The 21144-nt window shown below is 47.0% G+C and overlaps 2 protein-coding genes across 2 annotated transcripts in view; one reads left to right on the top strand and one right to left on the bottom strand.

The window, feature by feature from the left end:
• The window catches only part of LOC123772505 (receptor-type tyrosine-protein phosphatase epsilon), a 57998-nt gene that overhangs the window by 4843 nt on the left and 32011 nt on the right, over window positions 1-21144 (top strand). The window contains exons 3-8 of the mRNA XM_045765737.2: window positions 2096-2280; window positions 10733-11248; window positions 11872-12164; window positions 13303-13390; window positions 18356-18432; window positions 18831-18974. Of these exons, the coding sequence (XP_045621693.2) occupies window positions 2096-2280; window positions 10733-11248; window positions 11872-12164; window positions 13303-13390; window positions 18356-18432; window positions 18831-18974 (1303 nt within the window). The remainder of the gene's footprint in view (window positions 1-2095; window positions 2281-10732; window positions 11249-11871; window positions 12165-13302; window positions 13391-18355; window positions 18433-18830; window positions 18975-21144) is intronic.
• LOC123772504 (venom phosphodiesterase-like) overlaps window positions 1-21144 on the bottom strand; it is a 149588-nt gene that overhangs the window by 106982 nt on the left and 21462 nt on the right. The window lies entirely within an intron of this gene.

Genomic DNA, 21144 nt, shown 5'->3' with positions numbered 1-21144 from the left:
CAGGTAACTCAACACACAGGTAACTCAACACCCAGGTAACCCAACACCCCAGGTAACTCAACACCCAAGGTAACTCAACACCCCAAGTAACTCAACACCCAGGTAACTCAACACCCTAGGTAACTCAACACCCCAGGTAACTCAACACCCCAGGTAACTCAACACCCCAGGTAACTCAACACCCCAGGTAACTCAACACCCCAGGTAACTCAACACCCCAGGTAACTCAACACCCAAGTAACTCAACACCCAAGTAACTCAACACCCAAGTAACTCAACACCCAGGTAACTCAACACCCCAGGTAACTCAACACCCCAGGTAACTCAACACCCCAGGTAACTCAACACCCAGGTAACTCAACACCCAGGTAACTCAACACCCAGGTAACTCAACACCCCAGGTAACTCAACACCCCAAGTAAGTCAACACCCAGGTAACTCAACACCCAGGTAACTCAAAACTAAGGTAACTCAACACCCCAGGTAACTCAAGACAAAGGTAACTCAACACCCCAAGTAAGTCAACACCCAGGTAACTCAACACCCCAGGTAACTCAAAACAAAGGTAACTCAACACCCCAGGTAACTCAAAACAAAGGTAACTCAACACCCCAGGTAACTCAAGACAAAGGTAACTCAACACCCCAAGTAAGTCAACACCCAGGTAACTCAAAACAAAGGTAACTCAACACCCCAAGTAAGTCAACACCCCAGGTAACTCAAAACAAAGGTAACTCAACACCCCAAGTAAGTCAACACCCAGGTAACTCAACACCCCAGGTAACTGAACACCCCAGGTAACTGAACACCCCAGGTAACTGAACACCCCAGGTAACTGAACACCCCAGGTAACTGAACACCCCAGGTAACTGAACACCCCAGGTAACTGAACACCCCAGGTAACTCAACACCCCAGGTAACTCAACACCCCAGGTAACTCAACACCCCAGGTAACTCAACACCCCAGGTAACTCAACACCCCAGGTAACTCAACACCCCAGGTAACTCAACACCCCAGGTAACTCAACACCCCAGGTAACTCAACACCCCAGGTAACTCAACACCCCAGGTAACTCAACACCCCAGGTAACTCAACACCCCAGGTAACTCAACACCCCAGGTAACTCAACACCCCAGGTAACTCAACACCCCAGGTAACTCAACACCCCAGGTAACTCAACACCCCAGGTAACTCAACACCCCAGGTAACTCAACACCCCAGGTAACTCAACACCCCAGGTAACTCAACACCCCAGGTAACTCAACACCCCAGGTAACTCAACACCCCAGGTAACTCAACACCCAGGTAACTCAACACCCAGGCAACACCCCAGGTAACTGAACACCCCAGGTAACTCAACACCCCAGGTAACTCAACATCCCAGGTAACTCAACACCACAGGAAACTCAACTCCCAGGCAACACCCCAGGTAACACAATAATAACACAACATCAGGCAACTTAATTACAACACCAAACTCCTCAGTGACAACACCTGGTAACTTACAAAACAAGAAAAAAACACCAGGAAGCTCTCAATATTTGGTAACTCATAACAACTTGCAGGTCACAACACCTGCTAACTCACTATATCTGGTAACTCGCAATACCATGTGGCTCATACTTCTCAGTAACTCGCATGTGGCAACTCTTAACACGAGGTAACTTACAACATCAAGAAACTCACAACACTATTTAAATCTGGACCAAAAGTTGGTTAAAACTGAACGTTAACCTATCACTTCAGTTGCACATTTAAGACCAAGTCAAAATTGGCCAAATAATAATAATAAGAGATAAGAAAGTCAATTATATGATATATCTAAGAATTTTTTTCCGAGCAAACTTTTTTTTTTACGGGAATGAAACCAACATTCTGGGTTTGCTCAGGGGTGAGGTGCGGGGCTGAGAGTACCCAGAACGCTGGTTCGAACCCCAGTTTTGATCCAGCTGTTTGTCTCATTGACATATCATGGCAATGTGATTTCTTTGTGAATATGTTAATAATGATGACATATATATGGCAATAATAATAATCATAATAGGATTAATCCGAAATATTTGTGATTAATTTGTGTTCCACGGGTGTGGCCAGGGACCGGATGGTCAGGTTATTGGCCTTGGTGCTGGGGATGTGTGCCCGGTGGCCAGCGTCTCTCCGAGGTTGGTGCACTGCCGTTCTGGCCTCCATCACTGCTGGTTGGGCTGCTTGCGGCCTACGGTGTAGGAGAGCCTTGCGGTACTCTTCCTCGTACGTTCACAGACCCGAGGCTACGCGAGGTAGGATCTGTGGGGAGTATCTTCACAGAAAAGTTTCAATATGATGTCATTTCTTAAGTTTTCCAAATTTTCTGACTTTTCAAGTTTCATTTTTCTCGGTCTTTGCTGTACTTCTGAATTATCATGTTTTCTAATTATCATAACTTTACATTTTCTGGTGTTAAACTTCAACAACCATTTGTGACGCTTCCTGAAGTTTGCCTGTCTTATTGCAGCTCAGTGGAAGCTCTTGTGATTTTACCAACCCGTTCTCGCACTTGCTTATAGTCAATATTGGCTTATTTAATAAGTGCATATGTTACATACTAATTGATTGTGAATATTTTAGTTTACCTTGAAAAGCTTCATAGAAAACACCGACCTCGCCTAACCTTCTTAGTATGTTAAGATAAGCATCTTATTGCTTCTTAATTACAATTATTACTTAACCTATACCGTTGCTAGGTTAAGTAATAATTGTAATTAAGAAGCAATAAGATGCTTATCTTAACACACTAAGAAGGTTAGGTGAGGTCGGTGCTTTCTATGAAGCTTTTCAAGGTAAACTAAAATATTCACAATCAATTAGTATGTCACATATGCACTTATTAAATAAGCCAATATTGACTATAAGCAAGTGCGACAACGGGTTGGATTTTACTCATCAAAAGAATCATATCCTACAGACACTAATGATCCACACACATTCAGTGTGCTCATTGGCATGTGTCACAAACAGAAAGAGCTTAAATTTTTATCCTTGTAATGCACACCTCGTTACCGTTCTCCTTTATTATATTTCTCATAATGTAGACATTCACATACCACAGAGTCTATCACAGATTAAGAAAGTAATTAGAAATAGAGTAATGCAAATGATGTACATTGACCACAACACAGCAGTTGCAACATGAGGATCTGCGGGTTGGTACAAGAATTCAACCAACTACGAACCACTTAGTTTGACGAAAGGGAGCAGTAGAACAACAGAAGTACACTTACATCGCATCAGGCTTGGATACCCATGTGCATGGGAAATAGGCTTAAAGGTTCCAGAGGATGAGAGGAAATGTCAGCACTGTGGAGAAATGTCTTACAGACTGCTTTTATTCAGGGATGTTTCAGCTTAGTGGGCCCCAAGCCAAAGGCTTGGGGCCCACTAAGTATTACTTATTTCTGTCGTACTTATGAGTATTTGACTCGTCACTTGCGTTCTGTAAAAATATGTATCAACTACAACCACAAAGGAGGATTGACAATGAGAAACCAAGAGACGGAGAGCATAAAGAATAGCATAAAGTTATGCTGAGAAGACTCCCTCCGAAGACTCTGCCTCCGAAGGCAGGCGACACATATAAGTGCGGTCAGGAAAAACAACAGAGTAGCCTACACCGTTCGCAGACTTAGACCCATCGGTGAAGACGGAAACAGAGTGGGAGTGCGAAGAAAAGTGCTCAAGAAAAAGGCGTTTCAGAACCGTAGGAGGGGTAAAAGCTTCAGTGATACAGGTCAAGGATATACAAAACTTTGGAAGGGGGACTCTCCACGAGGGCAAGGAAGGAACAATACAAGGAGAAATATTAGAAATACGAACGGAAAGAGAATCCTGTAAGCAAGATAGTCGGACAGAAAAAGGGAGACGCTGAAGAGGAACAGGAACCACAGGAGGGGTAAAAGTTAAAGCATGACAGAGGCGAGAGGAGAAATGTTGTAAGGACCGCGCAAGATAGCGAAGACAGTAACGATCACGGCGGTCCTGGAGAGATAGGAAACCAGTGTCAACATACAAGCTGAGGGTGGGAGTCGAACGAAAGGCACAACAGCTGAGGCGCAACCCAGTATGGTGCAAAGCATCAAGACGGCGAAGAGTAGAAGGAGAAGCAGAAGAGTATGCAGGGCAACCATAATCGAGTTTAGACAGGACGAGAGAGGAGTGCAAATTGAGGAGCGTGCACCTATCCGCTCCCCCAAGAAGTATGGGACAAAACCTTAAGGAGGTTAAGGGCCTTAGAGCATTTGATGTGGAGGTAAGAGATATGGGGCGAGCAAGACAAACGAGTGTCAAAGATTAATCCCAAAAGCTTAGCGGAATCCCTGTACACAAGGGGATGACCATAAAGTGACAAAGAGGGACGAAGAATGACATGCTTCTGAGTAAAAGTCATAGCACAAATCTTAGACGCAGAGAACTTGAAGACATGATCGGTGGCCTAAGACGACATGGCATCAATCGCAAGTTGAAGCCGGCGTTGCAGGAGAGGCGAATCATCACCCTGACAGCAAAGGGCAAGATGGTCAACAGAGAGCGGAGAAGACGCCAGAAGGAAGTTAGGAAAGAAGACCATTGAGGACAACTAGAAAAAGAGTAGTGCTCAGAACACTACCCTGGGGCACACCCCTCAAACTGCCTAAAAGGGGCAGAGAGAGTGGTACCAAGCTTCACTCGAAAGGAACGACGAGAGAGGAAACTTTGGAGGAAGAGAGGGAGATTCCCACGAAGGCCAAAACAATGAAGTTGAGACAGAATATGATACCGCCAGATAGTGTCGTAAGCCTTTTTCAGGTCAAAAAGGACGGCAACAACGGAGGTCTTCGCAGCAAAAGCAGTACGAATATAGACCTCCAAGTTCCTCAGGACATCCTTTATACTGCGGCACTTGCAAAAACCAAATTGAGAAGGGAGAGGTGGTTATAGTGTTCTAAGAACCACATCAAACGAACGTTAATCATACGTTCAAAGAGCTTGCAGACAACTTGTGAGGGCAATAGGGTGGAAGTCCCTGGTGAATGACCCGAGAGACCCTGGTTTCTGAACAAGAAGGACAACAGCATCGAGCCAGTCCTCAGGGACTGACGACGACTCCCAGACCCGATTGTACAAACTCAGTAAATACTGAGAAATGCACGGAGAGAGATGGCAAAGCATCTCATAATGAATGGGATGGCAGGGATGGCAGCATCCCTGCCGCCATAGAACTGCAGAGGGCCAGGGCAGACTGAAGCTCAGAGAGAGAGAAGGGATCGTTATAAGGAAGGCGAAGATGGATACAGATATCTAAAGGACGAGATACAAGGCTTACGAAAAAGGAAGGATTGAGGGCGATGAGAACCAGAGCTAACAGATGAAAAGTGGGAACCCAGTTTGGTCGGGACCTGCAATGGGTCCGCCACAAGAGTACCACGGAGGCGAAGGACCGTCGAGACATCGGGAACGAACTTACCCGCTATCTTGCAGATACGCTTCCAGACCAGTGGCAGAGGAGTTTTGGATGTAACGGTGGAAACATAAGACATCCAGCATGCATGTTTAGCCATATGGATGGTCCTACGGGCCTTTACACTCACCTTCCGAAACAAAACAAAAGACTCAACCGTCTGCCGGCGGCGGTGAATCTTCCAGGCTGCACGCTTACAGCGGACAGCTCGAGCAAAGTCCACATTCTTCCAAGGAACGCACTTCCGCATTCCCCGAAAGGAAGAGTGAGGAATAGAGTGGAGGGAAGCATCAGAGACAGTGTCATGAAAAAGAAGGAGGGCGCGAGGGAGAGGCAGAACGGAGAGGTCGAAGATAGTAGCTTGGATGGTAAAGAGGCGCCAGTCAGCCTCGGCAAACCGCCACATAGGGAAGGAAAGAGGAGGGTGAAAAGAGAAAAAGGAAACAAGGATGGGAAAATGGTCACTGCCATGGAGGCCATCAAAGACCCGCCACTCGAAACCTAACTAAAGGGATGACAAGCAAAGAAAAAGATCGAGACAGGAAAGGGAGCGAGTCCGAGAGTCCAAATGAGTGGGTTCACCAGAATTCAGAAGAGACAGGGCACCGTTGCTCCTTCTTGCACCGTTCATCCTCTTTGAGGATGAACGGTGCAAGAAGGCGACCCCGGGTGTTTGTCAGCACATCACCCCAAAGGGCTTGTCGACAATTTAAATCACTCAGCAGGAGCACAGGCTCCGGCAAGGAGTCCAGGTGGTGTTTAAGATTGGGAAGAGAAAGTGGGACAGTGGGGGGGGAGATAAATGGAACAAACCGTGTACCATTTACGCACAAAGATACGGGCGGCAGAACAGTGGAGAGGCAATGAAAAAAGTAATGGGACGAAGGGAACATCAGAGCGAATCAAGAGGGCAGAAGAGTTATGGGCCCCAGCAACAGCTGGGGGGGGGGGGAAAGAATAGCCATGGAAGCGACCAGGACGAGCACCAAGCATTGGCTCCTGCAGACAGATACAAAGGGGCAAAAACTGTGAAATTAGAAGTTGGAGGTGAAGGAAATTGGCATAATATAAACGGATGTTCCACTGAAGAATAGACATCGACAAAAAGTGAAAGGAAAGCAACAGAGAAAAAAGAAGAAATAAAGGTGAAAAAGGAACACAGCACGTTAAAGAAGCACAGGGTCAGGATCAGAGTCAGCGAAGTTAGGGTTAGGGGGCATGGGCAAACTGAGTAAAGAAGGAGGGAAAGAAGCGGGAGGACAGACCAGAGGTGAACGAGTAGGGTCTGGAGGAAGAGGAGGAGACAACCGAGAGGGGCGGGCAAGGAGAGCAGGAGGAGGAGGGGCAGAAAGAGAGGAGTGCACCTCAGCAAGGGCAGCAACCGAGATGGAACTGGGGGCCAAAGAAACCTCCACAGTAGGAACAGGGGGCTCTACCACCGAAGCGGGAGGGGAAGGAACGATAGAATCAGATATAAGGGCGAAGAGGAAAGTGAAGCCTTCTTACCTGCTGGGGAGGAGGAAGGAAAGGAGCCAGGTCTCTGCTTCTGACTCAAAGAGACAGGTGTCCTAGCAGCAATGTACTGGGCAACAGACTCTAGCAGCTCAATAGAAGAAGAACGAGAGTGAACAACATGATCTCCGGGAAAGCGATGAATATCGGCCTGCACAGTCATGCGGCGTGAAGAGCCAAGATACGGAGGAGAATGATGGGGAGGAGGAGGAGGATCAGAGGGAGAGGAAAAAGAAGACAAAGGAGACATGACAGACTGCATAGAAAGAAGGGGAACCCTAGACAGAGAACCAGGAGGGGGACCCTCCGGGACAGAACGGAAAGGAACAGGGGAGGTGGTGGTGGGCGTGTCCGGGTCTAAGGCTTGGAAACGGTTGTGAGACTGAGGAAGGTGATAATGATGAGTAGAGGAAGAGTGCACCACGTGAGCATAAGAGACACCACCGAAAGGGGGGAGATGATGAACTTGGCGCTTAGCCCCAAGAAAAGACAAACGGTCCCGGTGCTTCAAGTTGAGGATGGCTGCCTCAAGTTTGTAACGTGTACACATGTGGGAGAAGGTAGAGTGGGCCTCACCGCAATTGAGGCAGCAGGCTTGGGGAGAAGTGCACTCCAACTTAGAGTGACCCTCGCCTCCACACATGGGACAGAGACAGGACTAGAGCATATGAGAGAACCATGCCCAAACCTCCAGCACTTATTACAGAGCCGAGGAGATGGGATATAATCCTGAACGGAGCTTCTGGCACCAGCAAGAATGACAGAAGGCGGAAGGGTCCGACCATCAAAGGTTATCTTCACAACCCGAAGCGGCAGATGGCGACGACCACGAGGGAGACGAGTAAACGTATCCACCTGAAGGTCAGAATCCACCTGAAGGCCACGAGAATATGCTTGATATCCTCGTGGCAGTCTTTTAGATATCTAAGACCGGTTGCAACATGGTGGGGGAGGAGAACAGTGCCAACACTGGCATTTAACTGAGCATTCTTGGAGACCTGAACAGGGGTCTCGCCAATGCAGGATAAAGCGGCCAAGCGGGTAGCTGTATCCTGAGAAGTAGCAGCAACGACACGGGTACCAAGACGGGTGGGGTTGAAAGTAACAGAGGCATCTACTGAATCAACAAGATGCCTATGAAGGGAAAAACCGTCAGGAGGAGTTGAATCTAAAGGATGGAGGTCAAAGTACTTAGTCCACGTAGCAGGACCAAACAAAGCATGGTATGAATCAGTATGGGAAGGGAACATACGAGAGCGGCCGTGGCAGGGACGGCGATGAGAACCTCTAAAGAGAGAGAGATGGGTCATAAGGCGCAGTAGTCACAATAAGAGATGGAGCCATGCAAGGGGACGAGGCGGTCACCACAGCAGGCTTGGGGCTCGCCTCTCAACCACAGAGGTGGGAGGGGAGCAGGGAGGAGGAGTCCGGTCTGAGCCTAAACCGGGCCCTGTAGCGGGGGCTACAGAGCCCGGTCTTCCAGGACAGTCCAACTCAGGGGCCTGGTCACCCACTCCATGACCTGGGTAAGAGAAGTCGTGTCGTCATCCATTCAGCAATCAATTTCAAAGGTTTGGGACCTGGAACCAAGGGATACCACCTACCAGGGCAGCCAGGGAGACCGAGCGCGGGCCAGTGCAGGAAGGGTGCGTCGTCCTCAGCGGTGCTCCTCCTTTTCAACAGGGGAGTCCTACTACATCGTCCATTCTCCCTCACTGGTGCTAAGACTCCATTTTCCCTATCGCCCCAACCAGGACACCCAACCATCCAATTAGGGCGGCCCCTCATGGGCGACCCCTCCAGCGGGTGGTCCAATGGCTCACAAGGCCCCTACGTGATGCCCTTCAGCACGGACACCACCCAAAGAGGGGACAGAAGAGGGGGCAAAGGCAACCCACACCGGTCCCAGGTAGGTGTACGGGAGCCCCTAACCACGGCAAGGAGGCACCATGGAGGGGCCTCAACAGACAAATGTCAATACATTATATCGTTTATATGTAATGTCAATAAACTCTTAAGCACACATGTAGTTCCTAGGTCACAAATTCGTATTCATTGCCATATTATATATTCAAATAGATGACAAAGATGCACTCACATGTAAGCAAGTGATTTGTGTTTTGACCAATGATTTGTCAACGTTCGTTGTCACAAAACGCCTATTCATTCATACTTTAACGGTCTAACCCAACACTATGACAACAACAAATGTGGCATTGCCATTCTGCACTTTCCCAGAAACTGAGAGATGGGGGGGTTAATTAATTAATTATCAGGGGAAAGCGCCAAGCCATTACAACTTTATAGCACTTGGAAGGGGTCAGAATAAGGATTTAGGATGGGACGAGGGGGTTATCTTGAGGTTATCTTGAGATGATTTCGGGTTTTTTTTTTTTAGTGTCCCCGCAGCCTCGGTCCTCGACCAGGCCTCCACCCCCAGGAAGCAGCCTGTGACAGCTGACTAACACCCAGGTACCTATTTTACTGCTAGGTAACAGGGGCATATGGTGAAAGAAACTCTGCCCATTGTTTCTCGCCGGCGCCAGGGATCGAACCCGGGACCACAGGACCACAAGTCCAGCGTGCTGTCCGCTCGGCTCCAAGGAAGGAAGGAAGGAATGGTGCCCAACCACTTGGATGGTCGGGGATTGAACGCCGACCTGCATGAAGCTAGACCGTCGATCTACCGTCCAGTTTAAGTGGCTGGGTGGGGGGGGTAAAGGGCTTTTCCTCAACTGTACACCATTTGCTGTGTTTTGGTTCAAGTACGTTTTCTGTGTTTTAGTTCAAGTACTTTATTATGACAATATAATGCATCTCAAATGGATAGAGCAGCTTACACTACTTCTACCCTCTCTGTAGTCAAAAAGACTACCCTTTTTTAGTCAAAAAGGTCAGGTGGTTTGGGTTTACCCATTTTAGTATCCCTTTTTTTTCGTTGAGACAACTCAAGAGGACGGGTTTCAGTGGCCTGGGTTCAAGTGTTTTAATTCCGCGATATTTTACAGTTCTGGCAAGTCATGAAAATGGTGTACTCGCCTAGTTGTGCTTGCAGGGGGTGTAGCTTTGTGGCTCTTTGGTCCCGCCTCTCAACCGACAATCAACTGGTGCGAGGTGTGGACAGTGCCAATCAGCTGGGCAGCTAATAGTCAACAACGATGTTTATCTTTGAATTGCAGGCGAAAGTGGAAATGTTGCCCTCCAGGCAGGATATGCTCCGTCCTTGAGTATTCATAAATTCTGCCTCACAGGACAACGACAACTTGAGCTGGTGGTTACTTAGAATCTGAAGTTTTTCCAGATAACACAGTGGTATGCGGCCTGCTTTGGCAGTGGTGCCAGCGATGGAGACACTGATCTCTTGCCAAAGTCTTCAGTCCCGTCTCCTCGTCCAACCACTTAGGCTGGACGGTAGAGCGACGGTCTCGCTTCATGCAGGTCGGCATTCAATCCCCGACCGTTCAAGTGGTTGGGCACCATTCTTTTCCCCCCATCCCATCCCAAATCCTGATCCCTTCCAAGTGCTGTATAGTCGTACTGGCTTGGCACTTTCATTGCTTGGCACTTTCATTGCTTGGCAATAGCTCCATTCCATTCCCGTCTCCTCATTACGTCTTTCTTCCTCTTATCTTACCTCTCTTGCCTCATTCGCCAAGTTTTTAGCAACATTTCAAATTTTTTAGCAGTTATATATTTTACACATTATTGCCTTCTCATTTGGTCTCTAACCTCGGTTCTTCCTCCAGAAACCCTCGCCACCCACACTGTGAGGAACCAGTCGATGGGAGACGCGAGGAACCAGTCGACGGGAAGCGCGAGGAACCAGTCGATGGGAGACGCAAGGAACCAGTCGACGGGAAGCGCGAGGAACCAGTCGACAGGAAGTGCGAGGAACCAGTCGACGGAAGATGCATGGAACCAGTCGACGGGAGGCGCGAGGAACCAGTCGACGGGAGGCGCGAGGAACCAGTCGACGGGAGGCGCGAGGAACCAGTCGACGGGAGGCGCGAGGAACCAGTCGATGGGAAGCGCGAAGAACCAGTCGACGGGAGGCACGCTCACTACAGGGGGCCTGGCTAACAGGAGTCCCAGAGAGGATACACTTTCCAAAGTGACTGTAGCGGCCAAGAACTGGACACGCGGGACCAATTCCTTGGTCACTTCCATCCAAGGCTCCTCCACTGCCCTTGCCACCAACACCTACACACAGGATACTGCCCAAAAATCACACCCTAACTCGGGGATGGCAGTAGTCCAGAAAGGTAAGTCAGATACATCTCTCTAAAAGAACACGTCTGTCAGTTTGTCAATTCGAAATTGGAGATAATCCTTTCTTAACTTTACAGGGTGACGGGTCTTTGTCCGGGAATGGTCATAGGTGGATCATGTTCAACCTCTACACTCCCCTTTGCATGAAATGCCAAATGATATTGTTTCCCAATCTCGCTAAATACCAGACTCCACACTCACTAAGATTCGTCAAGCATACTATCTCCCACGATTTTCCATCTCAAGCATTCTATCTATCACAGCGTAGAGTACGCTGCTGTGGTTATCCGATTGTTATAATTGTGTGTACTCACCTAGTTGTGCTTGTGGAGATTGAGCTTTGGCTCTTTGGTAGAGCCAAAGCTTGTATGCGCGTGGATGGAGGGTGGGAAGGCATTGCGTGCATGTTTGCTTACGTAATTGTACTTGAGAGACTGAGTTCTGCCTGTGAACACTTAATCGACTGAAGTTTAGGTTCAAGGACCTATTTGAACTTCGTCACATCGATATTTGGAGATCTACAAATTGTGTCTACTATTGTCCATCCCATAATTATCAAGCTAAGCTAGCTCTAAGTTAAGTAAACAGCTTATCACATACTCTTCACGTTTTTCAGACAGGCAAGTCTGGGAGGATCCGGATAGTCGCGCCTGCACAAAGAGCATCGTCAGAAGACTGGCAGGAAAAGGAACAGAAGGAACAGGAGGAGGAGGAGACACGAGGACATCAGAGAGCGAGGAAGAGCTGGAGGCCAGAGGAAAGGAAGCAGGAGGAGGAAAAAGTGACGATGCCCATAATAAGGTTCAGAGCATCTCCAGCAACATGCCTTCCAACCCTATAAGAAAGGAGGACCTGGAGGACTACCTCAACCATGCTATCCGCTCCGGTGTCATTGATGATGAGTTCCAGGTAATGATCCAGGGGCGGGGAGGGGGGGGGCCATGTGTTCCGGGTGATGACCTAGGGGAGGGGAGCTAAGTATCATGTAATAACCGAAGAGAGGGGACACTCCAGCTCTTGTAAAGTCTGGATGCGCAGCCAAGGGTAGTGCGGAAGCCCAGCCAAGGGTAGTGTGGAAGCCCAGCCAAGGGTAGTCTGGAAGCCTCATTACCAAATAGACTGCATTGCCATAACATTTAAAAGGCCAAGTCATACTGTCACGGAGATCAGGAACCCCAGTCTTACTACCAGTAAAATCTGAAAGTCCTAGTCTTACCACCAGTAAGGTCTGGAAGCCCTAACCTCACCAACAGTAAGGTCTGGAAGCCCTAACCTCACCACCAGTAAGGTCTGGAAGCCCTAACCTCACCAACAGTAAGGTCTGGAAGCCCTAACCTCACCAACAGTAAGGTCTGGAAGCCCTAACCTCACCACCAGTAAGGTCTGGAAGCCCTAACCTCACCAACAGTAAGGTCTGGAAGCCCTAGCCTGACCACCAGTAAGGTCTGGAAGCCTTAGCCTCATTCTCCACTTTTATTTTCCAAGTCTTACCCGATACTCCAAGATGTATCAATTGGTCTGTAAAGGAGAATCGAGGACACTGAACCACTATCGGCTCACTGCTGGCAGACCGGCTCAGTCTCCAGGACCCCGGCTCCGTGCTTAGTGTCCCGCCTGGTGTTGAAACATGCCGCCACCTGACTACATGCGCCTGCCACTTGGTGTGTGACAAACCCAGGTCTTGCAGCCCCGCGATGCGTTTGGTCTGCACACTCGCTATCACCCCGTGAGAAGGATTGACACTGACAGTGCGTTGGGTGTGACTTATGAATGACTTGGGAGCCTTGGGTGATCTGATACCATCATGTTTTGGCTGCACTTGAGACGTCAGACTGTCACTTGAACCTCAGTTCTTCCTTGCAGTGGCCACCTGTTCACTTTCTTCCCTTGCATATCTTAATATTGCGTCACCGTTCCTTCACTTCAATAGTATTACTGCATCTGAATCTTTGAATGTTTTTTCGCATGTGCGATATATATTATATAATGTCGATGTATGTATATGTTGTCGATGTATATATATATGACGGATGCTGTTCTCCCACAGAACATCCCGCCACAGTTCAACAAGCCCACAACAGTGGCCGTTCTGCCTTGTAATCGTCCTAAGAACCGCTACAAGAACAACCTTCCATGTGAGTTCTTCCACGTGTCATTAACTCCCACCTACATTGTGTTGCAGTCTCCCATCTACACTTCCTCCCACAACAATCCATGTGTTACTTCTCCCACGTCCACCCTGGATCACCATAATGAAGCATTGTGTTCATATCGTGACTTTCACTATAAAGAAGCACTGTGTTACTATCATGACTGTTTCACTATAACGAAGCTGTGGGGGAATTTTCTAGCAGGAATTTGATTTATTATTAAAATATTTATTTCAAAATTTACATTAAAAAATTTAAATTAATAAGTGAACTATTCCTAAGAGGACTATATTTCTAAATTAATTTCCTGCCAGGTATTACCCAATCCACAACTTTGGGGGGTTTCTTGCATAATCTATACCACCAGAGCTGGGTAACAAGACTACGAATTAGTAAGTGAACAATTAAGGCTTAGCTCCAAAGTCATAATGGCCTGATAAAAGGCCCTGGATTTCCATCAATCGCGGACAGGTAACCTTGCCGGTAGACACTGTAATGGCGACTTAAGAATCCTCAATCACCCAGGAGGCCTGGTCGACGACCGGGCCGCGGGGACACTAAGCCCCGGAAGCACCTCAAGGTAACCTCAAGGTATGGTACTACAGGTCAATACGACATCCTCTCTTCTCTTCAACTGCACCTGCTGGGGAAGTTACCAGTAATAAACTAATACCACAACATACAGTATATTCAAAAGAGATTAATTGGTCAGCAGCCATGCCGGCTGCTGACCCGGTGGTGGTTCCCAGTTCCTCGGCTGCTGACTCGGCGTGTGTGGATGGTGGTGTCCATGACGAGGTAGTGGTGTGTGCGGCTCCGCCCCCGCAGTCTGTATCTTCGCTTCCGACGGCTTCTGTACCTGTTCCTGCCTCTGCTCCTCTGTCGCCTCCGACGTCCTTGCAGCTTCCCTCCCCTGTGGTGCTCCCTTCTCCTCCACCGGCCGCACCTGCTCTTTCTCCTGTCTCCTCTGTGGGTGGCGGTGTCGTCGAGGCTGACATTCTGCGGGGTCGTGCTCCCCCCGGTTGTGGGACTGCCTGCCGCCGGCTCCTCTCGGGTGCCTCCTGCAGGGGGTGACAGCTCCGATGACCAACGGCCTGTCCCCAAGCTTTCACGTATGGATACAGGTGCTTCGCCTCCTCGTCCGTGGGCGGAGGGATGTGAGGATTCGGAGTGTGTTCATATTTCTTCTGCTAGCTGTTCCTCTGTGGAGTGCGAAGATGGTGCATCTGGTGCTGGTGTGGGCTTTGGTGTGGCTCCTGCTGTAGGGTGGAGGCCGGTGTGGGGCCTGTGACTCTTGATTCGGGTGCGTCACCCGTGTTGGATAGTTCTGGTTCCTCAGGGGGGAGGGGTGGAATGATGGTTCCCCCTTGCAAGGTTGAGGGTGAACGTAGCCACCTGGGGGTGGTGCTCAAGAAAACTACTCTCTCTAAGGGTTCCGTGCCCCCTCCCCCCGTCCCCCGTTTCTTCGGAGGCGGTTTTGCCGCCCCTCACGTCTACAGTCATTTCTCCTGTGTCTCCTGTTTTGTCGGAGGCGGTATTGCCGCCTCAGCAGCCTCCGCCCGCTGTTCAGGTATCTCCTGTTTCCTCGGCGGTGGTGTTCCTGCTTCCCCTGACTAGTTCTTCGTCTTAGGTGGCCTCTGGTTGGGGGCGAACGCTTCCGCTGGATTTGGTGGTCCCTAAGTACATGACGTACCCGCGGTGTCGTGAGGGCCGTTCCCCTACTGAATAGGATTATTTGATATGGGAGGCTAATAAGCGGAAGTATCCATCGTGAAAGTTCCCAAAGAAATATCCTCCACTTTGATTACTGTGTGTTGTGGTGTTGCTTGCGCATGGGTGTGTGGTTGTTGGGTGGGGTTGCATGGGTGTGTGGTTGTTGGGTGGGGTTGCATGGGTGTGTGGTTGTTGGGTGGGGTTGCATGGGTGTGTGGTTGTTGGGTGGGGTTGCATGGGTGTGTGGTTGTTGGGTGGGGTTGCATGGGTGTGTGGTTGTTGGGTGGGGTTGCATGGGTGTGTGGTTGTTGGGTGGGGTTGCATGGGTGTGTGGTTGTTGGGTGGGGTTGCATGGGTGTGTGGTTGTTGGGTGGGGTTGCATGGGTGTGTGGTTGTTGGGTGGGGTTGCATGTGTGTGTGGTTGTTGGGTGGGGTTGCATGGGTGTGTGGTTGTTGGGTGGGGTTGCATGGGTGTGTGGTTGTTGGGTGGGGTTGCATGGGTGTGTGGTTGTTGGGTGGGGTTGCATGGGTGTGTGGTTGTTGGGTGGGGTTGCATGGGTGTGTCTGGGTGGGGAGGGTTTTGTTTTCCAGTTCCTGCGTATTCCAGTTTTTGTTTGTGGGTTTGCTTGTGTGGGGTTTGCGTGTGTGTTTATGTGTCCGTGTCTTTCTGTATATGTTCTGTGTGGTTGGGTGTGGTTTTATACTTCCGACTCTGTGTATCTTATGCGTGGCTAATTGTGCTTCTGTATTGGTGTGTTTGGTGTAGTGATTGTTTATATTATATGCTTGTGTCATTACGGCCTTCTGGTCGTTTGCATGTGGGGTTTTTTTTGTACTTTGTTTTTGTACTTATGGTTCCTTGTGTGGTTCTGTTCTCTGTTATGAAGGCTTTGTGTTTCTTGTTCTTGTTATGTGTCCTGTTCTGATTTTTGTGTTGTATCATGTGCCCGTGTTGGGGTTTGTTGTATGTTTTGTATTATGTGCCCGTGTTGGGGTTTGTTGTATGTTTTGTATCATGTGCCCGTGTTGGGGTTTGTTGTATGTTTTGTATCATGTGCCCGTGTTGGGGTTTGTTGTATGTTTTGTATCATGTGCCCGTGTTGGGGTTTGTTGTATGTTTTGTATCATGTGCCCGTGTTGGGGTTTGTTGAATGTTTTGTATCATGTGCCCGTGTTGGGGTTTGTTGTATGTTTTGTATCATGTGCCCGTGTTGGGGTTTGTTGTATGTTTTGTATCATGTGCCCGTGTTGGGGTTTGTTGTATGTTTTGTATTATGTGTATTTAACCTTTGATTCTTCTTGCGTTTAGATTCTTTACATGTTGTATTATTGTATTCTGTGTATCCTGTATGGACTCTTGTTTTTATTTGTATGTGGTTTTTTGTTGTACATTGCGGTTTCTTTTATAAATAAAAAAAAAAAATTAGTGAGTGAACAATTAAGGCTTAGCTCCAAAGTCGTAATGGCCTGATAAAAGTCCCTGGATTTCCATCAATCATGGACAGGTAAACTTGTCGGTATACACTGTAATGTAAACTTAAGAATCCTCAATCATCCAGGAGGCCAGGTCGACGACCGGGCCGCGGGGACGCCAAGCCCCGGAAGCACCTCAAGGTAACCTCAAGGTATGGTACTACAGGTCAATACGACATCCTCTCTTCTCTTCAACTGCACCTGCTGGGGAAGTTACCAGTAATAAACTAATACCACAACATACAGTATATTCAAAAGAGATTAATTGGCAATGAGGGACAGGGCTTTCCCGCTCAGGGTGGTTCTAACGCGTCATAACCGAACAACAAATTAGTTATATCTACTGGCCAATGCTATAATCTATTACAATTGTTCGGAACAACACTTCCCTGTTAGTAGAGCTCGTCATTTCAGTGGAACTTCTTTTATTCCTGTATCGCGAAGCTCAGGGGAAAATGCACGTGTAATTATTGCTGACCGCCAGTACATCCGAGCGTCTAGGAAGCCATGTACACACTGGCCTGGCGTCGCCCTGCTCGCCCGAGACGTGTTCCCTCCAGACTCTGCGTCCAGTTTTCTGAGTCTGTTTTAATTTAGGGAGGAAGACGCTTATTTACTCATGGGTTATAATTAAATCCAGTCTTAGATTACTTTTCTCGTATTTCACCTCTCAGACTGGAGGTATTATATTCTTATTAAGAGAAATATTGGGTACCACAGATACTTTGTTGACGTGGCGACTTCCCGTTTTTCCTGGGAGCCCTAAGTACGTTCTCTATGATAAAATTAGTAATATTAATATTGTTGGTAAGTACCTGACATAACTATTTTAACTCGGTATGTGAGGGGTTAGTAATTTGATGTCGGAATTTCCGACAGAAGCACTGTGTTCATATCATGACTGTTTCACTATAATGAACCACTGTGCTCATATCGCAGCCCGTCCTCCAACAACCCGTCCTCGACTCAAGTCCATTCCACAGCCCGTCCTCCAAATAAAGACTCAAAAGTGATTCCATGCACCCGCTAAACCCCACCTCATGTTTATGAATGTAAAAACGGTTTACACACGACTCACAACTGTTGACGTTCGAACACTTCCGGAACAAGTGCTTCACTGACGACTTTTGTTCGAACCACAAAGCTGTAAATGCAGCCCGTCCTCCAAACAAAGATCCAAAAGTGATTCCATGCACCCGCCAAACCCCCTGTTTATGAATGAAAAGCGATTTACACACGACTCACAACTGCTGACGTTCGAACATATCCGGAACAAGTGTTTCACTGACGAATTTTGTTCGAATCACAACGCTATAAATGCTTCACCCACGTACTACAAATACAAATAATCGCCAACAGAACCTAAACACCTAACCTATGCCTATATATGTACAATATGCTAATATATTATAATATTAATTTATATGAGAAAATTCCAGCTTTGAATGAATAGCATGTAAAAAATTATGGATGCGTTTGTGGGGTCGACCGCTGGATGTAATGGACTTACGTCGAGGACGGGTTGCTGTTTCACCAGCAACTGACGCATCCCTTTCCCAACACCTTTCTTCATTTCTCTGATATTAATAATTGCATATAAGCATTGTGTTTACATCTTAAACATACAATCATACATCATCATCACACACCCCTCCCCCTACCATGTCCCACCCCTTCCCATGTCTTTCCCCCCCCCCCCGCCCATCCATCACCCCCTCCCCTATCCCCACCTCTCCTTAGCCACTAATGTTGCCACCTCCTCAGACGACGACACGCGGGTCGTGCTTGAGGATAACCCGGACGGGCTTAGAGGAGATTACATCAATGCCAGCTACATCAGGGTTGGTAAACCTGCTTCCTCTTCTATAAAGACAAACTGTGCTTATTTACTATATATATATATATATATTATGAGTTCTCCATAGCCCGTTCTACATGGACACTTCGTCCTGAGTAGCTAAATCTAAAACCACAACAATATTCACTATATGTATTGTTGGCGTACCTTTCATGTTCATCTTTGCTTATTTTCCTTGTTCTTATCCACTTTATCATTCTCCTTGTTTTGTCTCGACCATCTCTCCATCTCCATGTTTATTGTTTTTTATATCCTTGTTTACTGTCTTTACTGAAACTAGAGGTATATACTACCTGTCTCGCTATCAGCTGTCTATTAGACGTAGGCTTCATCTGTCAGACAAAGAGTCTGTCTGTGACTCACACTAATTACTCCCAGCAGAGCTACAAGAAATCCAAGGGATACATAGCGACGCAGGGGCCTAAGGACTTCAACGTGAGCACTATGGAGGACTTCTGGCGCATGGTGTGGGAGAACAACACGAACATCATCGTCATGTTGGCCAAGCTCATCGAGGGAGGACGGGTGAGAACCAGTCTTGCCTCAAGTGTTAGTCAGCCTAACAGATTTGCATTTTGAACCTATATAGTAACCCAGTCGTCTCTCTCTCACCCAGCACTGGACACACGTCCCAGGGATGTCCCATGGACATCCCGTCTCACGTGTTCACGTCCTCCCCCTCCAAATCTGCCCTTTCGAAGAAACCCGTAAATCCTTCGACAATCTGGAACATTGGCCCAATTCTCTCTCACACAGCATTTAAGTGTTGTGTTGGATATGATTACCTAGTGATCACTACTCCCTAAGATATGGTTATCTACTTATCACTGCTCCCTAAGATATGATTATCTACTTATCACTGCTCCCTAGGATATGATTATCTAGTGATCACTGCTCCCTAGGATATGATTATCTAGTGATCACTGCTCCCTAAGATATGGTTATCTACTTATCACTGCTCCCTAAGATATGATTATCTACTTATCACTGCTCCCTAGGATATGATTATCTAGTGATCACTGCTCCCTAGGATATGATTATCTAGTGATCACTGCTCCCTAGGATATGATTACCTAGTGATCACTGCTCCCTAGAATATGATTACCTAGTGATCACTGCTCCCTAGGATATGATTACCTAGTGATCACTGCTCCCTAACTCGCTCCTTATTTCGACATTTTTTATTAGGGGGTTTCCTGTTTCCTAACACTGTCTAATATATTATTTTCAATGTCGGCTACATAATATGTTGTGTACAGGAACAGTTATCAAATAATTCAAAAACTTGTGTCGCTTTATTAGTTCAATTAATTCAACTAAAACTATGTCAATAACACAAACAATGTTAGATCTAGAGGCTCTAGATGTCTTCATATATATATATATATGTATATATATATATATATATATATATATATATATATATATATATATATATATATATATATATATTCAAGAGATCCATAACCTTTAAGCACCTTTTTGCATTATTATTTTTGTATCAACCCATGTATATCTTGTAACCATCAAATGTATATATATATATATATATATATTAGTATATTTTGGTAGCAGTCTTTCCTGTAGACATATATTATTAAATATGACCGAAAAAGTAAGATTAATAATTCTAACACGAATTTTCTCAATCTTTCGTACATTACGCTTCACTGTTGGAGGTAAATCAAAAATCACTTCTCCAAAATTCATTTTTATTTCTAGTCTGACGCGACACGGGCGCGTTTCGTAAAACTTATTACATTTTCAAAGACTTCACAAATACACAACTGATTAGAACGTATCTCTGATTTTATATCTACATTTGAGTGAGGTGGGAAGGGTGATGTGGCATTAACACAAGACAGAACAGGAGGGGATATTAATAGGGTATTAAAAGTATCAACACAAGACAGAACAGAAACAATGGGTATTGAATAGAAGTGTTTGTAGAAAGCCTATTGGTCCATATTTCTTGATGCTTCTATATTGGAGCGGAGTCTTGAGGTGGGTAGAATATAGTTGTGCAATAATTGGCTGTTGATTGCTGGTGTTGACTTCTTGATGTGTAGTGCCTCGCAAACGTCAAGCCGCCTGCTATCGCTGTATCTATCGATGATTTCTGTGTTGTTTACTAGGATTTCTCTGGCGATGGTTTGGTTATGGGAAGAGATTATATGTTCCTTAATGGAGCCCTGTTGCTTATGCATCGTTAAACGCCTAGAAAGAGATGTTGTTGTCTTGCCTATATACTGGGTTTTTTGGAGCTTACAGTCCCCAAGTGGGCATTTGAAGGCATAGACGACATTAGTCTCTTTTAAAGCGTTCTGTTTTGTGTCTGGAGAGTTTCTCATGAGTAGGCTGGCCGTTTTTCTGGTTTTATAGTAAATCGTCAGTTGTATCCTCTGATTTTTGTCTGTAGGGATAACGTTTCTATTAACAATATCTTTCAGGACCCTTTCCTCCGTTTTATGAGCTGTGGAAAAGAAGTTCCTGTAAAATAGACTAATAGGGGGTATAGGTGTTGTGTTAGTTGTCTCTTCAGAGGTTGCATGGCTTTTCACTTTCCTTCTTATGATGTCTTCGATGAAACCATTGGAGAAGCCGTTATTGACTAGGACCTGCCTTACCCTACAGAGTTCTTCGTCGACTTGCTTCCATTCTGAGCTGTGGCTGAGAGCACGGTCGACGTATGCGT

This window comes from Procambarus clarkii, chromosome 17 (genome assembly GCF_040958095.1).
Source record: "Procambarus clarkii isolate CNS0578487 chromosome 17, FALCON_Pclarkii_2.0, whole genome shotgun sequence".
Lineage (NCBI taxonomy): Eukaryota > Metazoa > Arthropoda > Malacostraca > Decapoda > Cambaridae > Procambarus > Procambarus clarkii.
The sequence above is the reverse complement of the archived record's forward strand: the minus strand, read 5'-3'. Positions and strand labels throughout refer to the sequence as shown.